The sequence below is a fragment of the Saccopteryx leptura genome, chromosome 11 (assembly GCF_036850995.1).
Source record: "Saccopteryx leptura isolate mSacLep1 chromosome 11, mSacLep1_pri_phased_curated, whole genome shotgun sequence".
Taxonomy (NCBI): Eukaryota; Metazoa; Chordata; class Mammalia; order Chiroptera; family Emballonuridae; genus Saccopteryx; species Saccopteryx leptura.
Genome location: NC_089513.1, coordinates 58,427,760 through 58,452,239, shown reverse-complemented (window position 1 = coordinate 58,452,239; position 24,480 = coordinate 58,427,760). Strand labels below are relative to the sequence as shown.

At 42.0% G+C, this 24,480-nt stretch overlaps 1 protein-coding gene and 1 non-coding gene across 2 annotated transcripts in view; one reads left to right on the top strand and one right to left on the bottom strand.

Moving 5' to 3' along the window:
* The window catches only part of NAPG (NSF attachment protein gamma), a 29,845-nt gene extending 9,089 nt beyond the window's left edge, over positions 1 to 20,756 (bottom strand). The window contains exons 1-8 of the mRNA XM_066352867.1: positions 20,569 to 20,756; positions 14,378 to 14,445; positions 11,402 to 11,486; positions 9,956 to 9,973; positions 9,262 to 9,292; positions 5,739 to 5,848; positions 5,560 to 5,626; positions 5,220 to 5,290 (exon numbers count right to left, since the gene is read on the bottom strand). Coding sequence (XP_066208964.1) covers positions 5,220 to 5,290; positions 5,560 to 5,626; positions 5,739 to 5,848; positions 9,262 to 9,292; positions 9,956 to 9,973; positions 11,402 to 11,486; positions 14,378 to 14,445; positions 20,569 to 20,624 — 506 coding nt within the window. The 5' untranslated portion in view covers positions 20,625 to 20,756. The remainder of the gene's footprint in view (positions 1 to 5,219; positions 5,291 to 5,559; positions 5,627 to 5,738; positions 5,849 to 9,261; positions 9,293 to 9,955; positions 9,974 to 11,401; positions 11,487 to 14,377; positions 14,446 to 20,568) is intronic.
* On the top strand, positions 13,671 to 13,804 carry LOC136383658 (small nucleolar RNA SNORA21). The gene has a single exon (XR_010747469.1). It is a non-coding gene; the product is annotated as a small nucleolar RNA SNORA21 (small nucleolar RNA).
* Positions 20,757 to 24,480: the final 3,724 nt, after the last annotated feature.

Sequence of the window (24,480 nt, the reverse complement as noted above, 5' to 3'; positions counted from 1 at the left end):
TGAAGGCCACCCAGATCCCTGAGAGCACAGCCTCCCGCCGAAGAACCTCTCCGCTGTCCCCACTGTTGCATCCGCACCGCTGCCTCGGTGGCCCTGACAGCACCTGGTGCAGACAGGGCAGCAGTGGAGGGCGGGCACGTTGACAGTGACCCTGACAGCACCTGGTGCAGACAAGGGCAGCAGTGGAGGGCGGGCACGTTGACAGTGACCCTGACAGCACCTGGTGCAGACAGGGCAGCAGTGGAGGGCGGGCAGTTGAGGCCAGCAAAGTCCTTCCCGCCACGTTTGATCCTCAATGCTCATCTCTTTCCGTCTACTCTCACACACTTTCCTTTTCTTCCACCCCACTCCAATGGCAGAAGGAGAGGAAAGGATCCCCAAAATCTTCCTCTGACACTCCAAGCGGCCCCCTTTCTTGCTTCCTCAACCCATACCTCATCACATCCTACTCAGATCTTCATAGTAAAGCCGTAGTATGCTCTCAATTCCAGAACTCCCTTCCTAACATCTGTGACTGGGTGAATTTGAGTCTTTCCCCCTCTCTCTCATCCCAACAGCCAAACAGAGCAGTCTGTACTGTTAGGATACAGAAAAAGGCCTTGCTATGACTAAATTAAAATCACAGAAACGAGCCTGGCCTGTGGTGGCGCAGTGGATACACTGTCGGCCTGGAACACCGAGGATACTGGGTTGAAACCCTGGGCTTGCCCGGTCAAGGATGACAAGCAACCAATGAACAACTAAAGTGAAGCAACTATGGGTTGATACTTCTCACTCCTCCCCACCTTCTCTCTCTGTAAAATCAATAAATAAAACGTTTTTAAAAACACACATACATTCAGAAACATCACACTGTATTTTTCTATATTAATCACTTTTTAAAAAATATCTGCATACAAAAATAAATACTGTGGCTTGGGATAGCTGACATTATAAATTAATTTGAATTTTAATGGGCTGTGCCTTGTCAATTCACTGTCTCATAAAGTAAGAGAAATGTATTCATCAGAGAAATGTATTCTGAATTTCCGAAGATCAACTTGCTATACTGTGGGAACAAAGTTGACTTACAAGGTGGGCATGGTAGCAGATTCTAACACTGCCTTCCAAGACTCGAGCTCCTCATATTCAGTCCCTGTATAACCTCCCCTTGAATGCTGGCACAACCTCTGAATACGATGGGATACCACTCCTATGAGAATACTAAACTGATTTTGAGTAAATCAAAGAAAGATTTTCCAGATGGGCCTGACCTAATCAGTGAACCCTTGAAAGGTCAGTGATTGGGTTTCAAGAGAGCTGTGCTCTTGCCAACCTTAAAGAAGAAGCAAGCTACCATGTTGTAAGTCACTCCGAGGGCATGTGCTAAGGAACTGCACGCACTCTAGAGCTGAGAGTGGCCCCTGGCCCAAAAGCCAACAAGAAACAGGAATCTGTGACCTACAGATGCAAGGAAGGGAATTCTGCCAGCAACCAGTGACCTTGGAATGAAGTCACAGCTCTACCTGACACTGTGATATGAGCCTGGAGAGACCCTGAGCAGGGAATCTGGCTAAACTGTGTGGGACTCCTGACCTACAAACCCGAGAGATGATGAGTGAATGGGGTTTTAAGCTGCTAGGATTCTGGTTACCTGTTGGGCAGAAACAGAGAATCAATACAGAATAATTACACGTATCCGAATCATTTTTAATTGTGACCATGAGCTATCACAGATCCTGATTTAAAAAAATAAACTATATCACAACATTCTATGCTCACAATGTCCCGATTATATCATTCTATTTAGGAATCTCAGTATTTTAAGCTTTTCAAGAATTTAACTATAAAGGCTATGTTCTGCATACATGAATTATTTCTATGGCATAAAAATACCATTACATTATATGGATTTGTAGTAACAAAAAGTTGACCAACTTTGCTATAAGTCCATAAATTTGGTATATAGTCATCTATTTTCAAATGTATACTGAAAGTTATTTAGTGCTTATATAATAAAACACAGCATTAATTCTTTAAGAAAATTATTGAATTTATTGGGATGACGTTAATAAAATTATATAGGTTTCAGGTATATAATTCTACAACACATCATCTGTATATTGCATTGCGTATTCACCACCCCAAGTTACCCTCCATCACCACCTATCCCTCCTCTGCTTAAAGAAATAAAATGTATCTGATTTGTTGAAAAGAGAGGCCCTGGCTGGTTAGCTCAGCGGTAGAGCATCGGCCTGGCGTGCAGGAGTCCCAGGTTCGATTCCCGGCCAGGGCACATGGGAGAAGTGCCCATCTGCTTCTCCACCCCTCCCCCTCTCCTTCCTCTCTGTCTCTCTCTTCCCCTCCCGCAGCGAGGCTCCATTGGAGCAAAGATGGCCCGGGTGCTGGGAATGGCTCTGTGGCCTCTGCCCCAGGTGCTAGAGTGGCTCTGGTGGCAACAGAGCGACACCCCAGAGGGGCAAAGCATCACTCCCTGGTGGGCATGCCGGGTGGATCCCGGTCGGGCGCATGTGGGAGTCTGTCTGACTGTCTCCCTGTTTCCAGCTTCAGAAAAATGAAAAAAAAAAAAAAAAGAAAAGAGAATTTTTATTTTCCTGTAATTCAAAAATAAAACAAAATGTAAGCCCCATAAAAATTATATGCACATGACAGGAATCTGTCAAGGACCTCACTCCACCCAGCTTTCAATGGACACCTCCCTTACAGTGACTCAAAAGTCCTCCTCTGGCCCCCACTACTTCCTGAATCCAGGATACACTTTTAACTTTCTATAAAATTTTTCAGCTGATTCATCACATTGCCAACAAAGCTTGTCCTCATCCACAACAAACCTAGGCATCACACTGGACGGGGTGGTTACACAAGATAGAAACCCAGTGATTATCCTCAGCTAGTATTCTCCTGCCCAACCCCCCACAGACCCCGAGCCCTCCCTGAGTTCAGAATCCAGGGACTGTTCCAGATGACTAGTGGAAAGAACTTTCCTCTGCAAAGTGAGTCTTAGAAGAGGGAGTGAGGTACGGTTGAGGGTGGTAAACTGAAATGAACGCCATATTCTCTTGCTCACTGGGATCCAGCACAGCTCAGGGAAAGAGGTCTCTGGATTGGGGTCACTGAGAGCCAGCCACACAGTGTGCCAATCTGCTCAGCTGCCTCAGATCTTTGGAAGGCACAGAAACAGAAAGGCGTACTGGTAAGTCAGGTCAACTTGTTGGAAAGGTCTTTCCCAGGAGGAAACGAGGACACTGATCTAGGACTGATTTAAGGCCTCCTGGATGCGACCTAAACTAAAATTTCATTTCTGCATTACGATTCTCTAGAACGATGGAGAAACAGGAGACTAACATCACTGCATTAAATAGATTAATTTTGCTATATCAAGACACAAATTATTTAGTTAGAATTAAATCTTACAGTCTCAGGTTAATGTAAAAATATAAGCATCTTAACTAAATAACAAAATTTTAAATTTCATGCTACACGATCAGATATTATTTATAAAGTATAAAATTAGCACTGTTTTAGTTCTTTTGGGCAACTGATAGCCTCAAATCAGATTATAATCAAAGTATAAATTCAAGATATTCAAACAGCACATAAATTACCTCAATTATCTTTCAATTATTAGTAATTCTCCATGTTTTCTTACCCTGCACTACTTAAATTCCTGATAGAACTATTATGGCAGTGACTTTTAATTCTTCCATACTACACGTACCCGGGTGACACTTTTCAAAATACCAAATTCTTTAAGATTCCTGAGTAAACTGTAATCAATTTTTATTATTGGAAAATTTAAAAAGAGTCAAAGACACCATTCCTGTCTCTGCGTGCCCGGTCTGCGTGCCCTGCTCACAAAGCCGAATCTACCCTTCCGTTCAGCAGCCCTGCAAAGGCCAGAAACCACCACACAGCTGTGTTCCTCAGGAAACAGTCCGAGACTCGCCTCAACTTATCACACCGCCCTTCATCAGCGGGCAATTCCAGTTAGCATCTCAGTTCCTTCAATTTCTAGGAAGCCAATATTATCAAGATGAATAAAGGTAATGATCCAAGGCTGGTCTGTAAATTAGATTCTGCTTCATTGTTTAATACAAAGTCCTAATTTAAAAGCAAAATAAAAACAAACACCCAAATCAATTTAAAAAAAGGTCTTACAAAGCTGTATTTGAGAATATTTAATAGTTATTAATTCTATATTAATTTATTCTGATACTACTCTAAATGTTTGAATCATATTCTAGAATCTGTAGTTTTAATGAAGAAAAAACTTGAATTCTGTCTCAGAAACGGACCTTCAGTCATTCTTTTTGATTCCTTGACAAAATGTGTCTGGGGTCTTTCCTGCCACTGGACAGCTAGGAGCAAATTTCAGTTCAAATATCTAGTTTCAGACTTAGAGTCTCCTAAAGGTGTTTATCTTAAATGTTATTAAATGAGATCTCAGATAACAGAATTTCATGAATGACAGAAATTGTGTATTAAGCTTAAATTGAGGTACAGTAAGAACAAAGGAAAATTCAATAGGAATTCTAGGCTTCTGGGATCCAGCTATTTGTGCTTTAAGCCATATGTTTAAAGGATAAAAAGCAAATACCCTATTTAATGAGTCTGGCTAGCAAAAAGCTGTCTGTTTTCATGGGTGAGCATTTAGGGCACATTGTTACTCATGTCTATATAACTATTTCTCTTCATGAAAGAGACATTATAATTTATCACATCAAGAAAACTGCTCTCTCTCATCCTGCTGAGCCAGGTCTTAACCAATAAAAGCACAATGTATGCCTGGCCTGTGGTGGTGCAGTGGATAAAGCGTCGACCTGGAAATGCTGAAGTCACCAGTTCAAAACCCTGGGCTTGCCTGGTCAAGGCACATATGGGAGTTGATGCTTCCAGCTCCTCCCCCCTTCTCTCTCTCCTCTCTCTCTCCCTCTCTGTCTCTCTCTCTCCCTTACTCTCTCCTCTCTAAAATTAATTTAAAAAAATAAAAAAAAATAAATAAAAGCATAATGCATGAGAATCCACTTTAGAAAAACAGCAGATCTTCTTATTTAACTCAGTGTGCCATCTTATAGACATCAATTTTTCTACTGGGTCACCTGGTGCATCTGTGGTTCACACCAAAAAGATTAACAAGCTGTCACCAAAATTACTTAACAGTTTCAAACACAAACGAAAAATGTGTGTGGACACACATGAACACAGTTTGGGAAACTCACCTGCGTCCGCGCACCAGCAGTCTGGAGGCTTTTCCTAGTAATTCCACTGCCTGTCGTAAACGCTCCTCATTCTAAAGAAGCAAATGAAGAGTGTTGGCTGCTTTAACGTAGGAATCTTCCTTCCTCCAATCATCGTCTAATAAAAATAACGGCACTCGAGATGGGGGTGAGGGGTGAGGTTGGGAGACAACACCAAAGCAGCTGTTCATTTATAACTCTCGAAGGGGAAAAACAGCTATGAGCACAGAAAAGTTCTGAAAAGTAGCTGCTGCGTTTCTGTTTTCCTACATGTTCTGAACACTCTAAGAACACTTAAAGAAAAAATAAAGTTCCAACTTACTTCAAACACATTAGCTGTCTGTTGATATAACTGCACCGCCTTTTCTGGGTCTACATTTTCTATAAGCCTAAATCAGACAAGAAAATTTGACGTAAGAGAAACTGAAAACTTGCTTTTCAAAGGACTTCATTAAAACAAAAAGAGGCTGGCTTCTGTGCCGAGAGCGCCCGCACACTCACTTCCCCGCCCGCTCCAGGGCCATGGCGGCCGTGTCGGGGGTGCCGTTCTCCAGGTACATGGTGCTGGCCTTCTCGATCAGCTGCACGGCCTCGGGCAGCTTCTGCAGCTCCTGTAGGGGAGGGCACACAGAGCAGCGAGTGCTTCCACTTGAGAAAGACAACGTTCATCTGAAATTCAATTCTTTTATCCCTGATTCATGAAAGGAAATGACTTAAATCTTATACGATAAATACACTGCAATGAAATGCCTTCACAGGGCTATTTTTCCCATCAAGCTCTAGTTAGCCAAACCAAATCTGTATCAGTTAATTCCTACACAGAATTCCTCATCACTTTACAGTATTTCAGGGAACTATACAAATAGTAGGAACCCAAACATTGGCTCTTTACAGTTTTTTTAAATATTCAAGCTTCTTTGAACATTACTGAGTCCCTACTATATACAAGGCCTATGCCAAAGGTATGTTACTGCTATGCACAGAATTCCTCATCACTTTACAGTATTTCAGGGAACTATACAAATAGTAGGAACCCAAACATTGGCTCTTTACAGTTTCGTAAATATTCAAGCTTCTTTGAACATTACTGAGTCCCTACTATACACAAGGCCTATGCCAAAGGTTGCAAACTGGTAGCCCAAGGGCTGTATCTTATTTCTAAGAGCATGTTGTTTGAACCATTCAGAATTTTTTAAATCAGATACTTCAACAAGTTGTTTTATGACTTCCTATTTAAATATATATCATATTTAATATAATATTATATATATCTCATCAGCAGGTTTGAATTCCAGCATAGCAACAGCACACCGGGGCTGAGCAGCAGCAGTCCGGCGCAGGCATACCACCTTACCACCTCCTGGCAACAGCCTCGTCGCCCCCCCTTCCTCCTGCGCTACACGCCCAGCCCACCGCAGCACTCCCTCCCCCCTGCGCTACACGCCCAGGCCCACCGCAGCACTCCCCGACTCCCGGAGCTCCTGTGAGTCTGCAACCGCCTTCCACGACAAATGCTATCAACAGAGTCACTCCATATTGTACCATTAAACCATAAACCTCAGCACCCTGTGGACCTCACGTCTAATATCTTTTTTAAAAAACTAAAAAATCCACTTAAAAGCTCAATATAAAGTATACACACATTATTTATTTAGGGTTGACATGCTGTAGATTCCATGCTGACATCTCATGGATTGTTTTCAAATCTACCAATACCAATTCAATCCCTCACTAAGCTGACAAATTTTTTAGGATGCAAAACTTGCCGGTCTCATTCCTAGACTTTAAAATGTTTTTTTATTATTATTTAGCTATAGAAATATATAACAGTAAAAAGACTAAAAAACACTATACTAAAAAATAAATTGCTATCAAACTCAAGTGGAATGGTATCAGTTGTTATAACTTCGACCTTCAGTGAAAAAGTCTTTTTGTTATGGAAGCCAGAGATCAAGGAAAGACTCAGAGTCTATGGTATATATATGTTGAAGGATATTTGGTAGGAAGGGGAGGTAAGTCTTAACAAATCTATTTCACCCACTTTAGTCCTGACGGTTACTTAGGCTTTTATAGAGCATTTCTTCCCCCGATTTACTTATCCATTAAATAAATATCTACCGAGAATCTAAAACTAATGAGGGGGATTAAAGAAATAGATCACAGGGCACTACTGTCCTTCATAAGTCCTGCCCTCGCAGACAAAACAGAGCAGCACTACGTGAAAGTGCACTATGAAGTATCATCTAAGTTATGTGTTTAAAAATTAATTCAGTGCCTCTTCCTGCTTTTGCATCAAATCAAGCATGACTAAGAGTAGCAGAGGCCCAACCACAGCACTGACACCTCTCCATAGAAAAACAACGGGCGGCCTACTTAAAAGTTACACAATTTTATACTCTTCACGTGTTCTTCTAGTATGGCAAAATCATAAAGAACAAAATTAAAATATGCCTATTTTTAGTGGCCTGTGTGCTTTAGTCACCTTATTGCTTCTCTGAAGCAAACAGGACATGAAATCACAAGTGCCTCCATCTACAACCGCCCCTCCTGAGCCTCATGGGGGTGAACATGAAGGTTTGTATGACAGATGGTGGAAGTTTTATCATCCCGAATGAACTGTGGACAGGTAGCTCAGACCTCCTCATAATGCCAGGACTGTTCAGAGGTATTTAATTTAAACACAAGAGAATGCCAGAAAGCATTTTCTTTTATCTTTTCCTCTATTCACAGGTTTATTCTACCTTCATTCAAAGCAGCGCCTTTCAAATCCTCACATTAAAGATATTAGAGAAAAGGAAATTATTTCTGAACAAACTCTGATGAAAACTAATGCCTTAGTACAGCTGCTAGAATATAAACTGAGGTTGTCAAGATTATGCATGATTAGTGTTCTAGCACTTCCGTACTGGGACAGTGTACCCTAATAGTAGACGCAAGGTCCAGGCCATTCCATGAGGCGTCTTAGAATTTCCTAGTCTTAGGGGAAGCTATCTCTCTAGTTCTTTATGGTAGAATTAGAATTAGAGTTACTAGGCCAAAGGCTATGGAAACTCTTCAAGCCCTTGATATATATTATGAAAGTATTTTTTAAATGACATTAGAAAATCTTCCTGAAAAGATGAACTGTAAGCTGTAAGATACAAAAGTGTATGTAAAACATTAACTGTCTTCTACATAAATGAAAATGTTTATGTGAAAAAAACTAGAAGAAAAAAAACTAAAGATGCTAACAGCAATAACTAACATTCCTGAATCATTTCACTGTTTCTAAGTGTTCTACAATGAGCATGTATTCACTTACAAAAATCAGTAAGTTAAGATTATGGAAGTTGTAAACATTAAAAACAGAGTAAGTTCTTAAAACAAGGCTTTACAATAAATAATTCAAAACAACTGTTTACCATATTAGAGAACAAAAATGGAAAGGAAAATGTTCTATTTCAATTGCCACTGGCACACTTGGAGAGTCAATGTCATAAAGTAATACGTTCTGTCTCACAACAGGAAGTTAATTCCCAACCTGTTATTAAGAAGCAGAAATATGAAAAGCAGCATAACTATATTAATTAAAATATTCCATTTAAAAAAAAAGAGTTAAATAGCAACAGCTTAAGTCTTTGGTTCTCTTAATGCCATCTGACATTTATAAAATAAGCCAAAATCTCTCCTTTCTCTAACCCATGGATAGTAAAAAAATAAATACTTGTAGATTTTTATTACATTAAGATGTCCTAAAGTTCTCAAAAGTAGGGAAACCTCCCACTTTGTTTAGCTCTCTCCTGGTTACAAAGTTTAGACCCTTGGGGTGCCAAGTTCCCTCCAACACTTTCTCTCCTAAATTTCACTTTTAAAACTCCCTATCTTATAACACACACAAGGCACCCTATAGGTCCAATTAGCTTTCTGTGGACAACATCTCTTACCTTACAGCAAAGACACTTTTCAACTTCAACATAAATTTACTTCAACACCATGTAGTTAATTCCTTTTAGCTATATAACAGTTGTGACAGGACATTACTGACCTTCAACATCATGCCCGCTTGCTCATAAGCTCTGCAAAGAGAATATAGTTTCTTGGATGAGATCTTAAAGAAATAAGGAGAAACTTTCTGCTTCAGCTAAGGGAAGTTACTTCACTTTTAACTGGCTCAGGCATTACACATGGCTTTAGGCTTGGATTAGCACACAACATACTTATTTTTCATTTTCATGGGCAGTAATGCCTTAGAAACACCAGGCATCTGAGGTGAAGGGATTTTATTTTGCAGATACAAAATTCAGTATGACTCAGAAAGGTTAAATGAGCTTCTATTTCACAAGCCTAACTCCAAGTTTAAAAACAAATAAGTACTCTCCGCAATAGCAGGAGAGAGAAAGCCCCATATTTTTCTTCATAGGCACTATTAACTACCAAGAAAGAGGGGGGGAAAAAAGAGTCTAATTTACTTGGTTTTTCATAGGTTACTGAACAAAATGGTCCTAAAAGTGTTAAGTGAATAAAATGTTTATCTTATGAGAGCCTAGTTTGTAAGGTTCAGGTGAAGACTGAAATAAATGGAAAAATTTATTTTTCCATTTATTTTGATTTTATTTAAATCAGTACAAAAGAATTCACCTTTTACAAATTTATGTTAGAAAAAATTTACTGACCTATGGAAAACATTTAAAACATAACAATCTGCAAACATATGAAAATGTGGGAGAATATTTACTTACTTGGCAGCATGAAAAAGACTGAATGGATGTGTAACAGTTAAAATTAAGGAAAAAAAGAAGCAAATCAACCACTTCTAAATATGTGCTATTTAAAAGACAAAAGTAACTAAATCAGTGCCCCAGCTGTGATCCAAAAAGGAAATCCTAAAAATAGGTAAAAAAGAAATAAATTAATGCCTGTGGATGTCTCTTAAAACCCCCTAATTCACAAAAACACCACTTAGATTTCAAGCTAGTTCCATCCCACATTCATCTGAAGTTTCACTAAAGTGCAGCTATCAGTAGCCAGCGAGACACCACAAGCATTTTTCAGTATAGATTTTAAAAGACTTCAGGAAAAGTTATTGTCTTAAACGACTTATACATCTTATTTCAAGTTCCTGAGGCAGACTGTACTTTAAAAATACTTCTACAGCCTGACCAGGCGGTGGCGCAGTGGATAGAGTGTCAGACTGGGATGCGGAAGACCCAGGTTCGAGACCCCGAGGTTGCCAGCTTGAGCGTGAGCTCATCTGGTTTGAGCAAAAATTCACCAGCTTGGACCCAAGGTCGCTGGCTCAAGCAAGGGGTTCCTCAGTCTGCTGAAGGCCCACGGTCAAGGCACATATGAGAAAGCAATCAATGAACAACTAAGGTGTCACAATGCGCAACGAAAAACTAACGATTGATGCTTCTCATCTCTCCGTTCCTGTCTGTCTGTCCCTGTCTATCCCTCACTCTGATTCTCTCTCTGTCTCTGTTAAAAAAAAACAAACAAAAACTTCTACAGCAGCTTAAGCGCCCCCACCACTGGTGCTTCCTCCTTAGTCTTCAGTGCCTGTCAACAGGTCAAGGAAATCCAGAAAAAAATCAAAAATAAACCCTCAAAGGTAGTTCTGCAAAGCAGTGTGGACCCTATGATCAAAAATCTCTACAAGGCCCTGGCCGGTTGGCTCAGCGGTAGAGCGTCGGCCTGGCATGCGGGGGACCCGGGTTCGATTCCCGGCCAGGGCACCTAGGAGAAGCACCCATTTGCTTCTCCACACCCCCCCTCCTCTCTGTCTCTCTCTTCCCCTCCCGCAGCCAAGGCTCCATTGGAGCAAAGATGGCCCGGGTGCTGGGGCTGGCTCCTTGGCCTCTGCCCCAGGCGCCACAGTGGCTCTGGTCGCGGCAAAGCGACGCCCCGGAGGGGCAGAGCGTCGCCCCTGGTGGGCGTGCCAGGTGGATCCCGGTCGGGCGCATGCGGGAGTCTGTCTGACTGTCTCTCCCCGTTTCCAGCTTCAGAAAAATACAAAAAAAAAAAAAAATCTACAAATGCTCCTTCAGAGTTTAAAAAGGCAGAATATTTTTCTGATCATTTTCTAACAGCATTGTACCCACATGTAGCAAATTTATAACAAGGGAAGATAAAGTGTTTTTTAAAATCAGCAAACTGTCAAGTCTTATTGTAGAGGCTGAAAAAGATACGCCCTGTTGTTCTCATGGGCGACAGCTTCTCTCAGGCAGGCGTCTTTCGCTTGCTCAAACTGCTTGGCGTTCTTAAAAGCAACAGCTGAAATAAAACAAAGAGACTTTCTACTTCCACCACTTTAAAAAGTTCAAATTTACCAAAATCTGCATCATGTATAAAGTATTAGAAAATATGTATACTTATTTTAATCAAATACTTAGGCGGTTTCATAAAATGATAAAGTATTACTTTTTCTAAAGCATTTTTCTTACTTTTTTGATGACCAATAACTCAGAAGTATTATCAAAAGTTTTTTTAAAATTATAGACTATTTGCTAAAATCAGTGATACTTCCACTCAAATCAAGAAATCTTTCTAACACCAACATCTAAGCTTTGAGAAACTAAGACTGCATCAGTCACACCAAATAACAGGTACTGTCACAAAAACCAGTACCTCGCTTCACTGACTTTACATTTATTGATAATAAAAAAGAAATGACAACACACCAACAGTGCTTTACTCCTAGCTTACTCCATCTTCTCAATGATTTAGAAATAAAGACCCATGAACACACATTACTTTTACAATAAACCCTCCTCTTTGGCACAATCTTTAAATATATGTCTAAAAAATTAAAAGTGCTTTTTAAAACTAAAACTCTTGCACTGTATAGGTTTCTGTGGGGAAAAAATCTCAGTATTTAAAGAGTTAAAATGCATTGCTCACTGTTTTAAAATGTCATCATCAGAGCAAAAACAATTAGGACTGCCATAAAAGATGGTATTAGAGATTTTTGTAAGCTTACTAAAGGTTAGCTACAAATACATAAAAAGGATACAACTTAAAAAAAAATAGTTATTTATTAAACACACACTCTTAAACCCTAGCAGGGTAGCTCAGTTAGTTAAGAGCGTCATCCCAATACTCCAAAGTTGTCGGGGTCAATCCCCAAAGTACATACAAGAATCAACCAGTGAATGTATTTAGGGGTCCCCAAACTATGGCCCTCTGGCTGCATGCAGCCCCCTGAGGCCATTTATCTGGCCTCCCCTGCTGCACTTCCAGAAGGGGCACCTCTATCATTGGTGGTCAGTGAGAGGAGCACTGTATGTGGCGGCCCTCCAACGGTCTGAGGGACAGTGAACTGGCCCCCTGTGTAAAAAGTTTGGGGACCCCTGGATGGAACAATATACCAATGCTCCCGCTGCCCCCTTCTTCTCTAAAAATCATTAAGTAAAAAATTAAAAAAATAAGACTCTTAAAATTCTCTTTAATAAAATATTGAAAATAAACTTCTAAAACTATTTCCCTCTCTGGATTTCCACATTTATTCTGTTGTAAACACATTTTGTGTAAACTCTTAAAGAAAATAAACAAAGAATGCTTTAACGGGGAAATCGGACCTGAAATATTTATTTTTGAAAGCAGCTCACGGTCTCAGAAATCCCTAAAACAACTGTGTCAAATTTCCCTAGTGGAAATTTGCAAACTGTTGTGCCCTCCACTTATGAAGTCTTCTTATACAAGGTGTCCATAAAATCTATATAAAGATTGAACTTTGAATAATTTTCCTTTTAAATATGATATATAAATACCAGAGATAATTTACTCAAGGTTAAAAAAAAAGGGCTAATGACTCATTTGTTGTCATTTCTTTTATTATCTAGAAAATTATACCTTCATTGTACTGATTAGTTTCAATTTACCCCATTTCTTTTTCCTTTAGTGATATACTAAAACTAAAGTTTGTCATTAAGCACAGTTCCTACATGATCTCTATGCCAGGATAACAAAAGTAATTAGGGCTATCACCAAAACACAACTGAAAATACATTCAGGTACTTCAAATCGTATTATGCTTTACACCCAAAATAATCCAATATGCTGAAAGCTATCATTCCATAATTTAAAATGCTAAAAATTTAGTAAAGCCCGTTTGTTGTACATTTCAGATCATTTTTATCTTACATACAGATAATACTCATGAACAGTTATCAGTATATCTCAAAGTGAGGCTCATAAAAAACACATGTCAAGGCCTGACTGGTGGTGGTACAGAAGATAGTTGATCTCGGACACTGAGGTCACAGGTGTGAAACCCCAAGATTGCTGGCTTGAGAATGGGGTTGCCAACTTGAGTGTGGATCATTAAAATAATCCTATGGTCACTAACTTGAGCCCAAAGGTTGCTGGTTTGAAGCCCAAGGTCGCTGGCTTGAGCAAGGGGTCACTGCCTTGGCTTGAGCCCTCCAGTCAAGGCACATATGAGTGGCAATCAATGTGCCCCTTTTTAAAGCAATCATTGGGCCTTTTGCTAATGACTCACTGAGCTGTCAGGAAAGGGCCGAGTAAAACGCTGATTTGGGTGAAGCAGCAGCAGGTTGTGTTGTTTTGCTTCAGTCAGTGACATGACAAAATGAAAAATGGCAAAAAATAAAAAAGAATCAATGAAGAGATAAATAATATAACTACAAGTTGATGTTTCTCATCTCTCCCTTCCTTGTCTCTTTCCCTCTCCTTCACTCACTAAAAAGAAAAAAACACACACAAAAAAAAATAAAGAAACAAAAAAAAACCATGAACCAAACATCTGATGTTAGATGTTCACAACAAGCTAATTAAAAAAATTAATTAACAAAAATCTTAAAATCTTTATTCAGTAAGAGATGGCAAAACGCCTAGAAATATATGCAACTGACTAAAGTTCAGGAATGTACGCAATGCTGAAACCTGCAGCCATGTTATGCCAACCCTACTCATCTCTGCTGTTACGAGAGGCAGAAGTATGGAGACCTCTGACTCAGCCCTCCACACATTTGAAGATAACAAGTGTAAAAACTGCAAGGGCTTGGGCTGGTGCTGGTGGTTGTTTAATCAGTAGACCCTTATAGGAAGCATTAAGAGGAAGCATTATGAGTAAGTATAAGAGAAGGTTATCAGCCTCCTTTAAGATTACACATGGGAGTTACAGGGCTATAAGTCACCCATACCTGCTTTTCCGTATTCAGAAGCAGCACTGTCATAATCTGGCTTCCACTTCAAAAAACCAGTTTTCAGGCTAAAATGAAAGAAAGACATGTCTCTTAGAGGTTACCAACCACATTTATAAGTCAGAAGTCTGCTTGTAACGGCTGTATTAAAAAGAGAGGACGAGGGGCCATCAGGTAACAAGTCCCCATCTTGACAATCTCCATCCAACCATTTTTAAATTTAATACAACCTCACCATTTTCCTTTCCACTGCCATAGACATGGTTTTCCTCATTTTGAAATGCCTGAATAACATCCAAGTATAGCACAGAATCTCAGTGCATGGTCCCCAGACCAGTATTACCTGGAAATGTGCTAGAAATGGAAATTGTTGAGTCCCATCCTGGAGCCACTGAACCAGAAACGGTGGCAGCAAAAGCCAGGCTGTAACAAGCCCCTGGGCACATTAAAGCTTGAAGCACAGCATCAAGCAAGCATTCGGATTTATGAGACTGAAGCACAGGAGGAGTTATCAGTATATGCTATGCCAAGGGCCCAATTAAGATCCCCTAAGGCAGGGGTCGGGAACCTTTTTGGCTGAGAGAGCCATGAACACCACATATTTTAAAATGTAATTCCATGAGAGCCATACAATGACCCATGTACGTTCCGCATTATCCAATAAAAATTTGGTGTTGGCCCTGGCCGATTGGCTCAGTGGTAGAGTATCGGCCTGGTGTGCAGGAGTCTGGGGTTCGATTCCTGGCCAGGGCACAAGGAGAGGCGCCCATCTGCTTCTCCACCCCTCCCCCTCCCCTTCCTCTCTGTCTCTCTCTTCTCCTCCCGCAGCCGAGGCTCCATTGGAGCAAAGTTGGCCTGGCGCTGAGGATGACTCTGTGGCCTCTGCCTCAGGCGCTAGAATGGCTCTGGTTGCGGCAGAGCGATGCCCCAGATGGGCAGAGCATCGCCCCCTGGTGGGCATGCCGGGTGGATCCCAGTTGGGCGCATGCGGGAGCCTGTCTGACTGCCTCTCCGTTTCCAACTTCAGAAAAATACAAAAAAAAAAAAAAAAAAAAAAATTTGGTGTTGTCCCAGAGGACAGCTGTGATTGGCTCCAGCCACCCGCAACCATGAACATGAGCGGTAGGAAATGAATGGATTGTAATACATGAGAATGTTTTATATTTTTAACATTTTTTTTATTAAAGATTTGTCTGCGAGCCAGATGCAACCATCAAAAGAGCCACATCTGGCTCTCAAGCCATAGGTTCCCGACCCCTGCCCTAAGGAGACCTTAGAGAGGGGGCAGAAAACCATAGAATACAAACATTCAGAGGAGCAACAAAGGGAGTCACCAAAAAAGGATGCAAATGAGCCACCGGTGAACAGGAAGAATTCCAGAAAGACATGGATGTTATGAAAATAAGCTGCTTTCAAGGATCTCTACGGGCTTCTCAGATGCCAAACCAAAGGTCGTTCAGGTTTGAGTCCTTACCTTACTTGCCCTTTCTGCAATATTTTATTTTCTTGCTTTAATTTAAAATAATTTTGTATGAATTTAGTGACTATAAAGCCTGAGTGTGCATAAGAATGACTAAATAAACATCATCTTAGATTCTAAATTTCAACTCAGTTCGCAGCATTCAATGTAACGCGTTAGCTTCCAGCCTTACCTGAGAGATGGAGAAACCTCAGAGCCCTCAGGAGCACGCTTTCATTTTGAGACAACTGTGTGCAGAGGCCCTAACTTTAAAGAAAAATTTTTCTGCCAATTAAATTTATATATTTATATTTGTACTTGTGTATTGTTGAGCAGATAAAATATATTATGCTCACTTTGTTAAAAACGGCGCTGCCCACGTGGAAGTCTGTCACCCAGGTGGATATTAGTTGCCCTTCTTGCTTGGGATGGGCGTGATTATATTAATGTGTGTTGGGGGACAGGCTGTAAGCAGGCAGGATCCTTATAGCCTAAGGCTTAGTTTTAAGACTAAGCCTTTCCCACCCTTTTTGATGTGGGGTGGTACACTCTCATGAGGAATCCCATTATGCCTCAGATAAGTGACTTTGTATCAGAGACTTCCTAGTTTATATATTGGATTAAAGGTTTTGAATCTACACTACAAACTGGGGCCGACTGGGAGCTTGCTCTCTGTTCCTGAGGTTAGCATTACAGAGAGTAGAGAAAGGCCACGTGGAGGAGCCCAGGAGAAGCAGCCAAGATGGCAGAATGCTAAAGGAGAAGCCAGTTTGTGCAGAGTTTGTGCAGAGAGGAGATGGGGAACAGAGGTGAATAAGTCTGGTGAGCTAGAAACCTTTGACTCTAGGAAACTCAGATAAGTCAGTAGCTTTGTGAGCACTGAATGAGTGGGTTTTGGAGCCCACTGTGTGTTTTTACTTGCCTGTGGGGTGCAAGCTAAGATTAAAGGTAATGGCCCATCAGTTCTTGGCTCCATTGTTTCACTACCATCTGTCCGAATCTATTGCGAACCTGCATGTGAATGGCCACGATGGCGGCTACTGGCTTTACATGTATATACTGGCATAGACACAAATCTGTAAAGCGATTTTTCAAGCTTAGCAAGAATATTTTTGCTCAGAACAAAAACTTTAAATTGCAGCCTGTCCACTCTAATCCACAAAATTGAGGAAGGACGCAATAAAAATTTAATCCCCCGCCACTCCAAAACACCTATTATATACAGTGTGTCCATAAAGTCATGGTGCACTTTTGACAGGTCACAGGAAAGCAACAAAAGACGATAGAAATGTGAAGTCTACACCAAATAAAAGGAAAACTCTCCCAGTTTCATACCTATTCAGTGTAGTTCGATGTGGGCTCACACACAGATTTTTTAGGGCTCCTTAGGTAGCTATCCCGTATAGCCTCTACAGACTTGTCACTGACTGATGGCCTACCAGAACGGGGTTTCTCCACCAAACTGCCGGTTTCCTTCAATTGCTTATCCCACCGAGTAATGTTATTCCTATGTGGTGGCGCTTCGTTATAAACGTGCCGATATTCACGTTGCACTTTGGTCACGGATTCGAATTTAGCGAGCCACAGAACACACTGAACTTTCCTCTGTCCACATCTCGACTGGCATGGCCATGGGCTGCTCCGCTGTATACACGGTGTTACGTCATCATCTGCGCATGCGCACATGCTGCCACATCATCCTACAGAAACTGGGAGGGTTTTCCTTTTATTTGGTGCAGATTTCACATTTCTATCATTTTTTGTTGCTTTCCTGTGATTGGTCAAAAGTGCAACATGACTTTACAGACACACTGTATTCTGTGTATCAAAGGAATTTTGAATATTCCATCAAAAACAAGGTATAATCACTCAGTTGCTAAGGGGCTACATGTGAAAGAGCTAGAGATTTACAAACAGTAAATACCCAGTCAACTGAGAATCTTTAACAGAAGTGTGAAGGCACTCTGGTTAATTTAGTTTAATGGCTATCTGTTTTGACTATTTTCGTCAAAAGATTCAATAAAGAAATCCTGTTGAGGCCCAAACCCACAAAACCACTACCTGTTTGAGGGGATTACTTTTTTTTATAATTATAAAACTACTTGGCACTACTGAACCATATTATCATTAGAAGATAAATATCAAATCGTCTGTCCTAAATTCCAAGCCCTCCTAGATTCCAAGCCCACTTTACTGGCCACCAACTGAGCCTTTAAACAACACATTCAAGCCTTAATCCCACACCTCCCTGCCCTAGCCCTGCCCACCCATCACATGCATTTACCTCTCTGTTCCTGGCTTTGCTGAAGGTCTTTCCATCGCTCTGTTTCGTTTCCCAAGTTAGAAATACAGGGGTCAAGCCTTTCCCTCCACATCCAGTCAAGTCATCAAGCTTTTCAATTCTAAGGGATGTTGTCCAACCCTGCCCCTTGCACTGTTGCTGGATTTCAGGCCTTCCCCAGGAGGGCCTACTGCCCTATAACGGGAAAGTCACCTTCCCCACCTGCCCTCCTCCTCCATTCCTCCCACTATGGTGACAGCAACCTTTCCTCCGTTGTATCTCAACTGAAGCCACTGTGTACTTCTATTCTAGCACGGAATACCTGATTTTGCCTCATCTGTTTACTTGCCCACCCTCCCATGAATTCTAAGATCTTGAGGAAGAGACCACCTTTTACCACAGTAACCACAGTAGCTGGTGTTCAGATACACGGTGACAACTTTGTAAATGTTTGCTTACTAAATATGCCAAAGTTCTCACTCTTTCTGCTCCCAGTCCATTCTTCACATTGTCATATTTCTTTTCTTCTCTTCCAAATGAGAAGAGGGGAGACAGACAGATACCCACATGCACTCCACCAGGATCCACCAGGTAACCCCATCCAGGGCCAATGCTCTGCCCATCTTGGGCCATGCTGGCAACCAAACTATTTTTAGCACCTGAGGCAGAGGCTTAATAGAGCCATTCCCAGTGCCCAGGGCTAATGAGCTCAAACCAATCAAGTCATGGCTGCAGGAGAGAAGAAACAGAGAGAGAAAAGGGGAAAGGGGAGGGATGGAGAAGCAGATGGTCGCTTCTCCTGTGTGTCCTGACCAGGAATTGAATCCAGACATCCATGTGCTGGGCAGACACTCTACCACTGAGCCAATGTGGGATGCCATATTTCTTTTGCCTAAAATAAATCCAACCATGTCTCACTGGTTATTTGATCCTCAGAAAAACTAAGATTCAGGACCATCCATCTAGCTCACACGGTGGACTCAACTACTCACTGTTCCCCAAGCACGTTTCAGGCCTGTGTGCAAACTACATCCTAGGCAGAGATTCTACATTCTGGGCAGAGATTCTCTCACAGGATTTACCCACCTCTAAAATGTCTTACTTTTCAGGCCCTGCTCATAAATCACCTTTTGTTAATACATGTTTCTAAATTTCCCCAGGCAGAAAAAACTTCTTTCTCCCTCTGAGTTATCAAAGCATAGTTAACACTGCTTTAGGATGATCCTTATTACATACACTATTCTTTTTTCTTTTAACTTTTCCATTGATTTGGGGTAGGGGTGGGGAAGGAGAAGCAGGAGAGAGAAAGAGAAAGAAGCACCAATTTTTTGCTACACTTAGTTGTTCCATTTAATTGTTCATTCATTGATTGCTTCGCCTATGTAGCTTGACGGGGGATCGAACCTGCAGCCTCGGCCTGCCGGGAAGGACACCTGATTCACTGAGCAATCCGGCCAGGGTCCACACACACACTATTCTGATAATACGTTGTGTTTGTTCTCAAGACCGCTGTGGGAAGCTGCCCCTTCCACACTGCTGGAAGTGATGTGGTACAACAGAAAGAGCCTGGGCTTTTTCACTGGTGGAGTACCGAGTCTGTGTCTTCCCACTGTGCCAGCCCTGGGTAAGCTAGGAAGCTTCTCCAAGCCTCATTTTCTCTTCCGTAATGAGAATCGATTTAGAAAGCCGTGGAGATGTCAGATTAGGTATGTGAAGCATCTGATATATAGAGCCCAATGCACACTTTCCATTATCTCGAACTGCCAAGAAAAACTTGGTTGGGAGTAATAACGCAATCGAGAAGAAGGGGAGTGTGAATTAGGCAGATTCAATTCAGTTCCGCAAATATGATATTTGTGGGTGCCGACGTACCATAAGCCGGCCAAACAAACATGAAATGACTCAGGAAGTTCTCGACCCCGGGAAGACGGCAATGGGGCATGACCAGCGGTCACCGGGGAATCGTCAGGGTCAATCCAGCCCACTCCCCAACACAAGGCAGTCTTTTTAGGGCAGGGGTTCTCGGCGGCGCGACTTGATCTTCCCCAGGAACAGCGCTGGTGGTCACAAATAGGGGGGAGGAGACACACACTGCTGGCACGTAGTAGGTCCAGGCCAGGGATGCCGCTCAACACGCCGCCACGCACAGGGCGGCCCGCCACCGGGATGCGCAGTCCGCAGTGAGAATTTCAGGAACCCTGTCTAGGGTCAAAGCGGCTGAGCCTTCACTCCACCGACCCCGAAAGCGCGCGAGGACTTCCGGCGCGGGTGCGCCGAGGGGGACTGGGCTTCGGCCCCGCAGCGCCCGCGCTCCCGACCCGTCGCAGGCCTCCGCCGCCGCCGCCCTCACCGTCACTCCCTCCTTCCAACCCCCGCGATGCTAAGACCCGGCCTGCGAGGGGCACGACCCCAGTGCCCGTACAGAGGCCCACATCAGAGTCTCGAACTCACTATTTCTCAGCTTTGGCGAGGTGCTCCAGCCCGTCATTGATCTTCTGTGCTGCCATCTCTCCGGTCCGCCCCTGACGTGGAGAAGAGAAGGCTGGCTGAGTAGGCGTGGGAACGCCGAGGAGGAAACCAGGGCAGCGCCACAACCCAGCGGCTACAGGGGCCAGCAGGGCTCAAATCTAGTGAGGCAAAGGAGGAACGGACGCCTGTCAGGGCGCAAGGCAGGAAGGTCCTGCGCAAGCGCAAGCGCCAGCGCCAGGGATTTAGCGCCTGCGCGGCTGGGTTCTAAAGGTGGTTCCCTCGTTTACTGGTAGTTCATTCAACAAATTTCTATGGAACCCCTCATATATGTATGTCAGGCACTGCTCTAAGCACCAGAAAATCGGCGGGGAGTACAACAGACAAAAGCTGCCTCCCTCATGGAGCCTTCCCTCCCTATTTATGTGAAAAAAGCGTGGGCGTTATAATTTATTACATTTGTTCCATAGCTAGAATAGTATTTGTTAGAATTAATCGGAGTCAGACAAGACCAGAGTAACAGGCTTTATTGAGAGGAAACCTGCCCGGCTGGCTTGCAAAGCGAGTCACGCCAGGCACATCCTGGGACTTCGGTTTTTAGGGTTTGGGGGGGAGTGAGAAGGGTCGTGAGGTATTAACCCATTGGCTGCTGGACCAAAGAGGGTCTTTTATGGAAGTTTACCAGGACTTCTCTTGTGACATCAGACATTCTTTTGCGGTTGGTCATCTGCTTCAAGCCCTGAAACAGACTTACTGGCAGGGTTAAAGAAATGAAACCTAAGAGTATTGTTTTTATTTTTCCTTTTGAGTGCTATTAAGGTGGCCAATCGTCCTCCTTTAGGGAGGACAGCCCTTCTTTTGTAAGTTTTGTCCTCCCTTGAAAAGTGTCCTCTTACATGTTCTCCTTTTTGATATTGGAAGACTAATCTGTAAATGTCTGTATTTGATCGATGCAGAGTCACTCCATTGCGTGTGATGTGATGTATCTGTACTTGACGTGATGATTTGACAAGGGTCAGTACAGTGCGGTGAGACGGGAGTATGAGACAGGAGACGCATGCGCTCTGCACAGGAGACCTTGAGAGAGTGCGCAATATACGGAGCTCGCAAATGGCTTTGGAAACTTCTTACTGAAACACAACATAGCACATACGGCATTGTAGACTCACGATTATTTCTTTCTCAGTGAGTATTCAATCATAGACAGTTAAGCACAATTCACGTTTTATTAATTTATTATCTTTAATAATTTCCAAATACATATAAATTCTGAAAAATTAATACAATGGGAAAATGAACACATCAAAATTGATAAAAGATGGGTGGAATTCAGCCATTTCAAAAATGAACATATTCCATGTGAAAATTTATTTATTCTTGTTCAATTTACATTGTGCCGCCCTGGAACTAATGCAGCAGTTGAAAGAGTTTTTTCAGTTGCTAATGATTTTTGGACAAGTGAGAAATTGAGATTGAATGTTGATACTCTAGCTACAGCACTTGCCATAAAATTCAATATAAAGGATATTTCTTCAGATATTTCCAATATATTGTTACAAGATGATACGTTGACAAAAATATTCATTTATTCTTACAATTATTACTAAAAATTAATAGGCATGTAAGCATAATTATAATATAAGATATTACAAATGTTTTTATTATGCATTTATCATATTATAGTGTATTATTGTTGCAATGAATAAAATGTTTCTTTTATTTACAATATTGTTTTCTTCAGTTTATTTTTGTCCTCCTTTTCATTGTCAAAAAGTTGGTCACCATATAACTATATGTCAGTCGGTAGGCAAAAACAGACTGTTATTCCTGATTACTGTCAATTAATCACACGACCAATAGAAACTGTGGTGAATGAGCTGAAAGAAAAGTTTAGGGAGTTAGAATGGCTTGAGACCATCTAGCAGAGATAATAGTCAGTAATACAGTTGGCTCAGTTCATATTTCGTGGTGATTTCAATATCCACATAGATGATTCCTGCACTGTCTATGCAGCTTCTCAAGCTTCTAGCCCAACAGGGTCAGCCAGCATTTCCAGGATTATAACCTAGACCTTATTAATTTGTAATAACTTTGTCCTCCACAGTGTCAATCTCAAGCAGCCCACTCTACCTCCTCCTGTCATTCCAACTCACTTATCCTAGTGCCAATAATTCTTCACCTTCTACAGAACTCGCACCTTTTTTTCTATCCCTCTGCTCTTATTCACCCTCCCTCTTTATCTGGCATAAATTCCATGCTCCATCATTTAAGCTAGTTTTTCCAAAGACTCTCAACCTCTCACCTCCCCTCTTTCTCCTTTCTCCTTGTCTGGAAAAACCCAAACTCTTCACCTACCCTGGAACTACTTTTGGGCAAGTAGATGTGGCTTGAGAAAAACAATCCAGCATAATGCTAACATTACTCATTGTGATGGTGGTAAACGTCACGGAGACCTTTGGTGCTGCCAGGCAGCTGCACTACATTTCCCTGGTCAGTCACTCAGCACTCCCCGGGATGCTTGTATACACCTTTCTCTTCTCAAAACTCCAGTACAGCCTGACCTGTGGTGGCGCAGTGGATAAAGCGTCGACCTGGAAATGCTGAGGTCGCCGGTTCGAAACCCTGGGCTTGCCTGGTCAAGGCACATATGGGAGTTGATGCTTCCAGCTCCTTCCCCCTTCTCTCTCTCCTCTCTCTCTCCCTCTCTGTCTCTCTCTCTCCCCTTCTCTCTCCTCTCTATAATGAATAAAAAAAAAATTAAAAAAAAAAGAAAATTAAAAAAAAAAACTCCAGTACAGTCTCCCTGCCTGCCTGCCACCTGCTAGCTCTCACTTCTTGTTTAATAATAATAATAACAACAACAGCAAATAGCAATTAGAAGAGAGTTTCCATTTCCCTCATCATCCCATCAACCAATTACTTGTATCTGTTCCAAAATATCCTGCCTTTGCTCCAGTGTCAATGGTTGAACTGGCCTTGGCCCTCTCCCCTTTCTAGCCTCACTTTCTTATTTAGTCTCATGGGTATAAGTGCCACCCAAGCACAAGGTGATTGAGGCCTTCCATCACCCTCTAGTCTAGCCTGAGCTTCCTTGGATGAAGGAGACAGCATTACAAGTGGAAGTTATAGGTTCATAAGGCCTAGGCTCCCAAAACTACATCAATATCACTTCTGCCATATTTTACTGGCCACACTAAGTCACAAAGCAAGTCTAGATTCAAGAGTTGAGGAAATAAAGAAATCGCAAGATATTGTGGCTTAGGTCCTGGCCAGATGCCTCAATGGATAGAGTGTCATCTAAGCACACTGAGGTCACATGTTCAACCCTGGGTCAGGGCACATACAAGAAGCAACCCATGAGGGCACAACTAAATGGAACAACCAAGTGGAACAGTGAGTTGATGCTTCTGTTTCTCTCTCCTCAAATCAATGGGAACATTTTTAAAAATATATGGTGGTTGTGATGACTTCCAATCCAACATAGCTCTGGGATGACTGGTTAAGTACAAGAGGACTAACTGTTGCTGGTGCCTGTGTCAGCAAACAGGAAAACTTTACATTTTTAAGTGAAATTAGACTAACCACCCAGTGCCATCAACTTCTAAAACCGTTAAAAGTGCCCGGATAGTTTTCTAAGGTTATCTCCACTAGAAGTCTGCAGCCTCGTCCTTACTTGTTCACATATTCATTTATTAAGTATTTCCTGAGCAACCACTCCACACAAGGCCCTGCACCTAGACACCCAGGACAAAATAGTGAGTAAGAGAATGTAGGATAGAAAAAAATCTCTTCCCCTACCTATCTTAGGTTCTACTAGTCAGCTGTTTTGTTTGTTTGTTTTGTTTTCGTTTGTATGGAATATTTTTCCCATCCCTTTACTTTCTGTCTGTGTGCGTT